General features: G+C 37.5%; 1 protein-coding gene across 1 annotated transcript in view; it reads left to right on the forward strand.

Moving 5' to 3' along the window:
• The window catches only part of LOC138854651 (tenascin-like), a 115,136-nt gene that overhangs the window by 86,134 nt on the left and 15,974 nt on the right, over positions 1–13,028 (forward strand). Inside the window, exons 10-11 of the mRNA XM_070099000.1 lie at positions 980–1,216; positions 7,313–7,570. Coding sequence (XP_069955101.1) covers positions 980–1,216; positions 7,313–7,570 — 495 coding nt within the window. The remainder of the gene's footprint in view (positions 1–979; positions 1,217–7,312; positions 7,571–13,028) is intronic.

The raw sequence follows: 13,028 nt of genomic DNA on the forward strand, positions 1-13,028 counted from the left end.
AATAAATCTTCTTCTGTTTGTGAAACTAGTGGTGAAGGATCTATCCTCTGGCAAACAATTGCTGTTAAATGTTGGAAACATAAACACATATGCAGTTTAATGTGATCCTTTATTGACAACGTTTCGCCCATACAGTGGGCATTTTCAAGTCACAAACAGATCTACCTGGGGTGGAAGGTACGGGAATATTTATAGTCGGGTTCAGAATGTTGAGGTCAGGTGGAGAATGCTGCATCTGATGATCTACTGGGCGGGGTTATAGAGTCTTGGGTAGCTTGGCAGGGGTATTGGACAAGTTGTGAGTAGACCTTCTGCAGTGTTCTATGTTCTTATCTCTATAACCAACAATTTCAACCAGAACAACGGCTTCTATAACATAGCTGAACCACTCGCCAAGAAACTTCTTCATCGCTAACCCACATAAGAACATAGAACACTGCAGAAAGTCTACTCACAACTTGTCCAATACCCCTGCCAAGCTACCCAAGACTCTATAACCCCGCCCGGTAGATCATCAGATGCAGCATTCTCCACCTGACCTCAACATTCTGAACCCGACTATAAATACTCCCCTACCTTCCACCCCAGGTAGATCTGTTTGTGACTTGAAAAAACCCACTGTGTGGGCGAAACATTGTCAATAAAGGATCACATTAAACTGCATATGTGTTTATGTTTCCATTGTGTCGGTATTTTATACCATTTATTTTCACTGTTGAATGTTGATGATCGTCTCAGCCAGTTGAAGCTCAGTCAATAGTACAGTCAGGGTGTTGGTGACTGCTTTAGCTAATTGTAGCTTTGTTACTACACAGTCACGATGCTGGTTGTCGCCTTAATTGTTTGGTCACTGACAGTTAAACTGATGATGATTATCCAACTGGTAGATATATTGCAACTAAGAAAATCGAGTTATCATTTACTTGTTCCAATTTGTAACACTTGATAAGATTTCTCATGCTCTATGTATGTTCATCAGAATGCAACGCCCAGCCTTTTTGTGACGATGGACACGGTGTATGTAGAGAAGTATGTGAAATTACTGAGCGTGAATTGCACAAAGGCTGCAGTAAAACTGGTTGCAAGTGCTGCACAACACGTTTGGCCAAATGTGGGGAAACCTCTAACTGCCCCGGAGATTGTCAGGATAAGAGAATATGCGCTACATCAGCTGGAAATTACTCATGTGGAAGTGAAGATTGTATCTGCTGTGATAGTAAGTACTTAATCTTAAATGTTTTTGCACTTACGGAAGTCATACTTGGGTATGTGATGTTTCTGCACTCACCTATATGTGGTTCCAAGAAGCGATTCACAGCTCCTGGCACCACCTCTTCGATGGTCGCTACTAGGTCCCCTCTCCCCTGGCTCCAAGAGCCTTATCGTACCCCTTCTTAAAGCAATGTATCGATCCTACTTCAATTACTTCAGTCTCCAGACTATTCCACTTCATGATAATCAAATCAATTTTCTTATAAAAAGAGTGTCTACATTAATGTGAATAATAATTCAGGGTTATATAAATTTCATTATTTTATAATTAATAAAATTTGTGAGGAATTTAAGCTATGCCTCTCATGCCACTCATAAATTTTACATGACAAAACTTGACCAAACCTTTACTACACTCCCAGACTCAGAGTGCTGGGTCAGGTGTAAGGTCAAATGTGAGGTGATTTCTCAGCCTTATAACCCTTCTGCTGTCCTATTATTTTTAAAGTTCTTTGATAATGTAAGAAATCACAAAAGCAATTGGAAATTCACAATTATTTCATTGTGGTTATTTTTCATATTGTGATATCACCCGTATGCAGAGGCGGACTAACTAACCATACCCCGGCCGGGATTGGACCTGCGGTTCAATCCCGGCCGGGGTATGGTTTGTTTGCAATCGTGTCATTACGATTTCGTGAGTCATGCGGACTAACTATATGGGCATTTGAGCAATGCCCGGCGGGCATCTGGGTTGGGTAAAAAATAGGAAAATTTGAAGTCATAGTCGCTGCACAAATAGTGAAACAAAAATAGAAGGCGCCTTAGCTGAGCAGTGACAACAAGCCTCTGGCCCTCAGCAGTCTGTTAGTGTCGCACTTGCAGAGGTTGAGCCGACCTGATAAGTGACGGATGCCCAGGCCGGTTTTAACACCCAGTCAGTTTCTGCCCATCCAGACCGTTTCTGCCCATCCAGACCGTTTCTGCCCATCCAGACCGTTTCTGCCCATCCAGACCGTTTCTGCCCGTATGACTGAGTTGCAGTACATGGAGAATACTGGGAGGTTTAACATTCCCTTAGGTGGGTGTAAGGAAGACCATGCCAGTGCCAGCGTTTCGTTGTGAGGGTAGACGATGATAGAGTTCACACGTTTCGCTCGTCTGAGATCGCGTTCCACTTTCATTACTGCCATATATGGAAAGTTACATAGTATTTATAAGTTTGCTTAGGTCCTGCATACAAATACAGTTGCACAAAATTGTGATTACAATTTACCTAATATCATCTGTATGTGAGTGTCTTAGGATGTCCAAGGAAGATCTTATTGTCTCTTAGATCCTTGTGTTATGAAACAGTGAAATTGTCATGGAGCAGGGGATCTAGGTGAGTACAAATAAGAAGAGTGCCTGTCTCGTGTTCGGGAGACGGAGGATTAAGTCTCCACCACGTCTTGCACTGAATGACCCAAATATTAAGTCTTCAACATGTCTTGCACTGAATAACCCAAATGGGTTTAGCGATTAACATGAATTATTAAAAAAGAAGTGATGGAGCAGGAGAGATAAATATACTGGTAGTAGGCAATTATGTCAAGATCTTCTCTTCTGATATATTCCGGAACATTCTCAGACATATCAAAGTATAGTTAATCTGATTCATATAATTATGCAATGTTACATGTAGCTTAAGTTTTGCGTATATTAACCACTTATGTATAATGATTCCATATGGTAATAGATCAGTTGATATCGTTTAGATGCGATTTTGGACTCTCTTCTGCGTTTCCTTAATATTCTGCAATGTACTTTCTGTAAACATACGAGTCCCCACCCACGGGACGCAGGTGACATGGGCTGCCACTGATATCTTTTACCTGGACTCAGAGAATTTCCCCTCCTATCTGGTGCTGTCTTGCAACATTGCATAGCTCCTGACGATGTACGAGAGTGCAATAAACATGAACATTTCCTTCCCCATGTGGCTTGTTTTGCATTAAAATTGCCTGTTTGCGATTGTATTTCATATATATTTATATGTCGTGCCGAATATGTAAAACTGGTCAATTAGCAAGAATTCATTTAAAATTAAGTCCTTTCTAAAATTTTCTCTTATACGTTTAAAGATATATTTTTGTCATTAATGTTAATGCAAAAATTTTTAATTTTTCTCCAAAAGAATCTTAGAAAACTTACCTAACCTTATTATAACAAGAGCAATTTATTTTAGCCTAACCCAACTAAATATATTTTATATTTGTTTACAGTAATTTAATACTAAACAAGCACAGTGAAATAATTTTTTTTTGTTAGCTTCAGAATGATTTTGGCGAAATTATTGCATACACCAATTTTCACTTGTCCTATATGGCAAGATGAACGTTGCTATTTAAGCCAAAATCGCAAGTTCTGCCTATTCGGCACGACATATACAGTGGTCCCTCGCTTTTCGTAGTTCCCGGCAATCGTAAAATTCGCCAATCATAGGGGTATTTTCGTATAAACATGGACTTGCTTTTCATAGGTTGACTCGCGAGTCGTAGTTCGTCCGGGACGCGTACCCACGGCGTGAGCCAGGGCGGCAGCCAGTCTGGCATTGTTTACCAGTGAGTGAAGGTCCTCTCACGTGCTCCAGCGAAATATTTCATAATATTCCATTTATTTTAATGCTTTCAAGTACTAAATAAGCTACCATGGCTCCAAAGAAAGCTCCTAGTGCCAAGCCTGTGGTAAAGAAGGTGAGAAATACGATTGAATTTAAGAAAACCATCATTGAACAATATGAAAGTGGTACAAGTGTGGCCGAACTGTCCAGGATGTATAAGAAACCCTACACAACCTTATGTTCCATAGTGGCCAAGAAAAAGGAAATAAAGGATGCTGTTGTTGCGAAGGGAGTAACTATGCTGACAAAAATGAGATCACCAGTACTGGAAGAGGTTGAGAAGTTATTATTGGTGTGGATAAATGAGAAACAATTAGCAGGAGATACTTTTTTGACTTCGATTATTTGTGAAAAGGCTAGGCAGTTGCATGAAGATTTGGTAAAGAAATTGCCTGCAAATAGTGGTGAAGTGAGTGAATTTAAGGCCAGCAAAGGCTGGTTTGAGAGATTTAAGAACCGTACTGGCATACACAGTGTGGTAAGGTATGGTGAGGCTGCCAGTTCGGACCACAAGGCGGCTGAAAAATATGTGCATGAGTTCCAGGAGTACATAGAGGCTGAAGGACTGAAACCTGAACAAGTGTTCAATTGTGACGAAACAGGCCTCTTTTGGAAGAAAATGCCAAAGAGGACCTTCATTACACAAGAGGAAAAGGCAATGCCAATGAAAGACAGGCTGACACTAATGTTCTGTGCTAATGCTAGTGGGGATTTCAAAGTGAAGCCATTACTAGTGTACCATTCTGAAAATCCCAAAGTGTTCAGGAAAAATAATGTTATGAAGAGTAAATTGTGTGTGTTTTGGAAATCTAATAGTAAGGTATGGATCACGAGGGAAATTTTCGTCGAGTGGTTCAATGAAGTGTTTGGTTCTAGTGTGAAGGAGTATCTCCTGGAAAAGAAATTGGATCTCAAGTGCCTGCTAGTAATGGACAATGCACCTGCTCATCCTCCAAACTTGGATGACCTAATTTTCGAGGAGTTTGGGTTCATCACAGTAAAGTTCTTGCCCCCGAATACCACTCCTCTCCTCCAGCCCATGGACCAGCAGGTTATTGCAAACTTTAAAAAACTCTACACAAAAGCAATGTTTCACAGGTGCTTGACTGTGACCACAGACACTCACTTGACCCTAAGAGAATTTTGGAGAGAACACTTCAGCATCCTCCACTGCATAGCCCTTATTGGTATGGCTTGGGAGGGAGTGACTACCAGGACTTTGAACTCTGCCTGGAGAAAATTGTGGCCAGATTGTGTCGACAAGAGGGATTTTGAAGGATTTGGGACTGACCCTAATTAGCCTATGTCTGTTGTTAAATCAATTGTGGCACTGGGGAGTTCCATGGGGTTGGATGTGAGTTTGGAGGATGTGGAAGAATTGGTAGAAGACCACAATGAAGAGCTCACCACTGAGGAGCTGCAAGAGCTTCAGCAGGAAGAGCAACACTTCGCAGCTCAGAATCTTGCTGCAGAGGAGGAGGAAGAGAGATGGAAGAAGGTGCCTTCTTCAGAAATTAAAGAGATTTTTACTATGTGGGGTAAGATGGAAAGCTTTATGGAGAAACATAACCCTAACAAGGTTGTTGCAAGCCATATTGGCAACATGTACAGTGACAAAGTCTTGGGCCATTTTAGGGAAGTGTTAAAGAGACGCCAGAAACAGAGCTCTCTCCACAGTTATTTTGTGAGACCGGACTCCAGTGACTCTCAAGGTGGTCCTAGTGGCATTAAGAAACAGAGAAGAGAAGCAACCCCAGAAAAGCAAATGGTACCTGAGGTGTTGATGGAAGAGGATTCCCCTTCCAAACTATAAACAATCCACTCTCTCTCCTCCTCCAGTCTCCCATACACTAAGAAGAATCTCCAATAAAGGTAAGTGTTATGCTGTTAATGTTTCATTCATCATTTCACATTGTATTGTTTATGTACTACATGTACATTTCATGTTAATTTTTTTTTTGTTTTAATACTTCTGGGTGTCAGGAACGGATTAATTGTATTTACATTATTTCTTATGGGGAAAATTGATTCGTAAATCGTAAATTTCGTTTACAGTAACGGCTCAAGGAACGGATTAATTACGAAAAACGAGGGACCACTATATATGTATATATATATATATATATATATATATATATATATATATATATATATATATATATATATATATATATATATATATATATATATATATATATATATATATATATATATATATATATATATATATATATATATATATATATATATATATATATATATATATATATATATATATATATATATATATATATATATATATATATATATATATATATATATATATATATATATATATGTCGTGCCGAATAGGCAGAACTTGCAATCTTGGCTTAAATAGCAACGCTCATCTTGCCATATAGGACAAGTGAAAATTTGTGTATGCAATAATTTCGCCAAAATCATTCTGAACCTAACGAAAGAAATAAATTTCACTGTGTTTGTTTAGTATTAAATTATTGTAAAGTAATCTAAAATATATTTAGTTGGGTTAGGCTAATATAAATTGTTCTTGTTATAATAAGGTTAGGTAAGTTTTCTAAGATTCTTTTGCTGCAAAATTTAAATTTTTTTACATTAACATTAATGAAAAAAATATATCTTTAAACGTATAAGAGAAAATTTTAGAAAGGACTTAATTTTAAATGAGTACTTACTAATTGACCAGTTTTACATATTTGGCACGACATATATATATATAAATATATATATATATATATATATATATATATATATATATATATATATATATATATATATATATATATATATATATATATATATGTATATATATATATATATAAATATATATATATATATGTATATATATATATATATATATATATATATATATATGTATATATATATATATATATATATATATATATATATATATATATATATATATATATATATATATATATATATATATATATATATATATATATATATATATATATGTATATATATATATATATATATATATATATATATATATATATATATATATGTATATATATATATATATATATATATATATATATATATATATATATATATATATATATATATATATATATATATATATATATATATATATATATATATATATATATATACATATATCCTTATGTTGAATAACGTTAAAAAATTTGAACTCATATTTTCATTTTTTCCCGTTAGTCACATAACGAGATTTTTTTACTTTTAGTTTCTTAATAGAAAGATTTTCATATATAAATCACCTTTACATCTTTTAGAAAAGAATTTGGTTTAAATTTATTTGCAAGGTATTGAAATGTAATACAAATTTAAAGTGGAAATAACAGTTTTCTTATTTTATTTTTGTGCTCCTTACCCGGGTGCAAACCTCATGCAATACAAGTATTCTCTTTCCAGCTTGTAGTGTGACGCAGCCTTCTTGTGATGACGACTACGGAACATGCAGATTGTCATGCCGTTCTTCTGAACGTGAAATAGTTGGAGGGTGTACAAATAGTGGTTGCAAGTGCTGTTCATTAAGAATAACTCCTTGCACCTCCAGTTATAAGTGTCATAGACGTGGTATCTGTATGGATAGTAGACAATGCCCTTTTGCTCTTTCACTGGAAAAAATTACTTTCGGTATCTGTGATACTGGCTGCGTCTGCTGTGACTGTGAGTACTAAGCCAATATATCCATCGTCACTTGTGATTTCCTGGTAAAAATAACATGGTATATAAAATATAATGTTTTAATCATTATGTTATTTATGGATGAAATGGAGGAAGTCAGCATGTAGGACTACAACTGTAGTTACTCATGTAGGCTGGCAGGCTAGCGGTGTGATGCTATTAGTCACTGTTTTTTCTAAAAAAAAAAGAAATTCAAAATTTATGTAGCGTCATTGCTTTGCCTGATAGTTTTCTATTATTTTTTCTCCTTTTTCTTCTTTTTCTTCTTCTCCTCCTCCTCCCTCCTCCTCCTCCTCCTCCTCCTTCTTCTTATTATTATTACTATTATTATATTAATTTTTATTATCACACTGGCCGATTCCCAATAAGGCAGGGTGGTCCGAAAAAGAAAAACTTTCACCATCATTCACTCCATCACTGTCTTGCCAGAAGGGTGCTTTACACTACAGTTTTTAAACTGCAACATTAACACCCCTCCTTCAGAGTGCAGGCACTGTACTTCCCATCTCCAGGACTCAAGTCCGGCCTGCCGGTTTCCCTGAACCCCTTCATAAATGTTACTTTGCTCACACTCCAACAGCATGTCAAGTATTAAAAACCATTTGTTTCCATTCACTCCTATCAAACACGCTCACGCATGCCTGCTGGAAGTCCAACCCCTCGCACACAAAACCTCCTTTACCCCGTTCCTCCAACCTTTCCTAGGCCGACCCCTACCCCGCCTTCCTTCCACTACAGACTGATACACTCTTGAAGTTATTCTGTTTCGCTCCATTCTCTCCACATGTCCGAACCACCTCAACAACCCTTCCTCAGCCCTCTGGACAACAGTTTTGGTAATCCCGCACCTCCTCCTAACTTCCAAACTACGAATTCTCTGCATTATATTCACACCACACATTGCTCTCAGACATGACATCTCCACTGCCTCCCGCCTTCTCCTCGCCGCAACATTCATCACCCATGCTTCACACCCATATAAGACCGTTGGTAAAACTATACTCTCATACATTCCCCTCTTTGCCTCCAAGGACAAAGTTCTTTGTCTCCACAGACTCCTAAGTGTACCACTCACCCTTTTCCCCTCATCAATTCTATGATTCACCTCATCTTTCATAGACCCATCCGCTGACACGTCCACTCCCAAATATCTGAATACGTTCACCTCCTCCATACTCTCTCCCTCCAATCTGATATCCAATCTTTCATCACCTAATCTTTTTGTTATCCTCATAACCTTACTCTTTCCTGTATTCACTTTCAATTTTCTTCTTTTGCGCACCCTACCAAATTCATCCACCAATCTCTGCAACTTCTCTGCAGAATCTCCCAATAGCACAGTGTCATCAGCAAAGAGCAACTGTGACAACTCCCACTTTATGTGTGATTCTTTATCTTTTAACTCCACGCCTCTTGCCAAGACCCTCGCATTTACTTCTCTTACAACCCCATCTATAAATATATTAAACAACCACGGTGACATCACACATCCTTGTCTAAGGCCTACTTTTACTGGGAAATAATTTCCCTCTTTCCTACATACTCTAACTTGAGCCTCACTATCCTCGTAAAAACTCTTCACTGCTTTCAGTAACCTACCTCCTACACCATACACCTGCAACATCTGCCACATTGCCCCCCTATCCACCCTGTCATACGCCTTTTCCATATCCATAAATGCCACAAAGACCTCTTTAGCCTTTTCTAAATACTGTTCACTTATATGTTTCACTGTAAACACCTGGTCCACACACCCCCTACCTTTCCTAAAGCCTCCTTGTTCATCTGATCTCCTATTCTCCGTCTTACTCTTAATTCTTTCAATAATAACTCTACCATTCACTTTGCCAGGTGTACTCAACAGACTTATCCCCCTATAATTTTTGCACTCTCTTTTATCCCCTTTGCCTTTATACAAAGGAACTATGCATGCTCTCTGCCAATCCCTAGGTACCTTACCCTCTTCCATACATTTATTAAATAATTGCACCAACCACTCCAAAACTATATCCCCACCTGCTTTTAACATTTCTATCTTTATCCCATCAATTCCGGCTGCCTTACCCCCTTTCATTTTACGTACTGCCTCACGAACTTACCTCACACTCAAAACTGGCTCTTCCTCACTCCTACAAGATGTTGTTCCTCCTTGCCCTATACACGAAATCACAGCTTCCCTATCTTCATCAACATTTAACAATTCCTCAAAATATTCCCTCCATCTTCCCAATACCTCTAACTCTCCATTTAATAACTCTCTTCTCCTATTTTTAACTGACAAATCCATTTGTTCTCTAGTCTTTCTTAACTTGTTAATCTCACTCCAAAACTTTTTCTTATTTTCAACAAAATTTGTTGATAACATCTCACCCACTCTCTCATTTGCTCTCTTTTTACATTGCTTCACCACTCTCTTAACCTCTCTCTTTTTCTCCATGTACTCTTCCCTCCTTGCATCACTTCTACTTTGTAAAAACTTCTCATATGCTAACTTTTTCTCCCTTTTTTTACTATTATTATTATTATTATTATTATTATTATTATTATTATTATTATTATTATTATTATTATTATTATTATTATTATTGCATTCACTAGAAGTGCTATGCTGGAAGGATTTACACGATATCCACGGTAAAGGGAATCACTGAGGTTCAATACAGGGAAAGAGAGGTCAGGTCTAGTCAATGGAAGGATTACCGGGTCTATCTCTCCCATTTTTGTATTGATGGGAAAGGTGAATGAGGTTAGCGACTATGGGAAAGTCTCTTATAGATTTATTGATCGTCGTGGCTAGCAACTTGAATCCTCTTTTGGGCACAGCTAGGCAGACATTGATCCCAAAAATTAGCAAGTTATATGATGCCTTGATGGTTGGTAGATCATTTAAGATAGTGAAACCATCGTTTATTTTCTTTAAAGAGGTTCATGAGTTTCTCGACTGCGTGTGAGGCTGTGAGGTCTTATGGAGTATGTTCAGGTGCTCGAAGTGGCTATGGGTCATCATTTTCCAGGGAAACCATTAGTGTTGAAACTACGAACCTGTAAACACGATAGACACTTCCCCCTCCTAGGAATGCCAGGTGTGCCGTTCCCTTGGCTTCTAGCTTTCTGATTAGCATCCATCTAGGTGGCTAGACTATAAGAGTGACATGAGATGACATGACTATAAGATGTGACATGCTGGGTAGAACAAGGTTGTGGAGGAGGTCGTCATAGTGGATGCAGTGAGAAGAAGAGGTAACAAATTTCTCCCTTGTGGACTGGTGTGGCATGAGGGGCAGGGAACAAAAGTTGCCCTTTACATTAGGGGTGGCAGCCTAAATGCTGGGGAGTGGAGTGTTGGGAGGCGCGAGCAGTCACTGAACACTGGACGCATATTTATACAAACGGGTTTAAACAATTTATATTGTTCATAATATTTTACTTACAATAAAAGTAACATTTTTGGTTATCTTTGCACGTCGTGAAGAATGTGGGTGTGTGCACTATTTAACACTGGATATGGAGTTTCCTCCCCTTTTCCTGCATCTCGTGCCTCTCACCGCTCTCTTGGTGGAGTGGGGGGGGGGGGAAGGTGGCAATGACTGATCACTCCTTCATTACACTCAACCTATGCCTCTGATCATTCCATGCAACCTATGCCTCTGATCATTCCATGCAACCTATGCTTTTGATTATTCCATGCGTCAACACGTATTTATCTATAAGTTAAGTGGAATCATGGTGCATGATGCTGGAGGCAGATGTGGTTATGAAGGCTTTTCGAAGTTTGTATATACCATAATCTTGTCCGGTACCCAGGCACAGTATAGACCTTACCCTACATCACCCACATTGGACATCTTCCCCACTAACACCGCTCATCAACCTTTACAAATTGCACAACATTGCACTAGAATGTCTTCTCGCTACACTGGAATCCTCTCAAAGTATTCACACTGTCCTGTTCAGTCTTGACCTGGTCAGACTCTTTGATCAGGAGTTATCCATACAAATCCCACTGTTAGCCCACCACATGTGTGACATGGTGATGCATGTCACCATGTCACACGTTGTGAATAAATTACTGTGTACCTGCAGAGTTTACAGGTTCGTGTCCTGTTGTGGACGCAGAGATGACGTTTGTAAATAATGTCACCTGTTTGCAAATTCTTAAGCATTTCAAATTTCTGTCGTTGTTTACTGCACGTGGCACGATTTCATGAAATAATTTTAAGAACATGCTTGGTGCTTCGGGATATGGGGAAATATCGTCTAACTTCGCATAGGCGCCCATAACTAGCTGGAGTCTAGCGTTGTGGATAAAATACTGTGCACTTTGTGGTAATGCAACATTTACCAAATTGCAGCCAGCTAAGATTAGATCCTGCGGCATATTCTCCAGCTGCAAGAGGCAGAACAACGTTCAAATTGCCTTAACCACCTAACCAGCGATCTTTCAAACATCATGCACCCAGCAGAGTAGGTGTTTCGCATGATCCTAGACTCGAGATTAATTTCACCCGCCTCCTGTTTGCATACCAGCCTCTACAAGCAGTTTATATAGAAATAAAGAAGCGAAACAAGTGGTATTGAAACATTTAACAAACTGCAGGCAACCAGGATTAGATCCTGCGACATTCTCCCTCTGCAAGAGACAGAACAACGTTCACATTGCCTTAACCACTTAACCCATGGTTAAGGGAATGTAAACTTTGTTCTGTCTCTTGAAGCGGGAGAGTGTGTCACAGGATCTAATCTCGTATGGCCGCAGTTTTGGTAAGTATAAATATATATATATATATATATATATATATATATATATATATATATATATATATATATATATATATATATATATATATATATATATATATATATATATATATATATATATATATAAATATATATATATATATATATATATATATATATATATATATATATATATATATATATATATATATATATATATATATATATATATATATATATATATATATATATGCAATAAGATCACAGTAAACAGGTGATTTCAGAATATGCAAAACAACAACTCTGAAAGAATAGAGAAATTCCAAGCGCTTTCGTGACTACTCACATTATCAAGGAACTATGAAAGTAAAGCATCCAAAGAAGCTATATTAGGGGTCTGGCCAGCACCTCACTATCAGATCCCACAACAGTTAAACACCTGACGCGCGCCGACCCAACTTGGATAGGTCCTTTGCACAACTCACCCACAAACTATTCTACCCAAGAAAATTTAAAAATTATTATTTGTCCAGTGTATTATTAAATTCTTCCCAAATTCTATTAATTATAAATGGATCTAATTTATATAAACCAAAGGAAATATTCATATTATTGTCAAAACTGTTTTTTATGAAACAAGATTCAATTATATTCCTGTCGATCATGGACTTGCTTGATACTACTTTCTCAACTTTTTGAAAAT

The sequence above is a fragment of the Cherax quadricarinatus genome, chromosome 66 (genome assembly GCF_038502225.1).
Source record: "Cherax quadricarinatus isolate ZL_2023a chromosome 66, ASM3850222v1, whole genome shotgun sequence".
Classification (NCBI taxonomy): Eukaryota; Metazoa; Arthropoda; class Malacostraca; order Decapoda; family Parastacidae; genus Cherax; species Cherax quadricarinatus.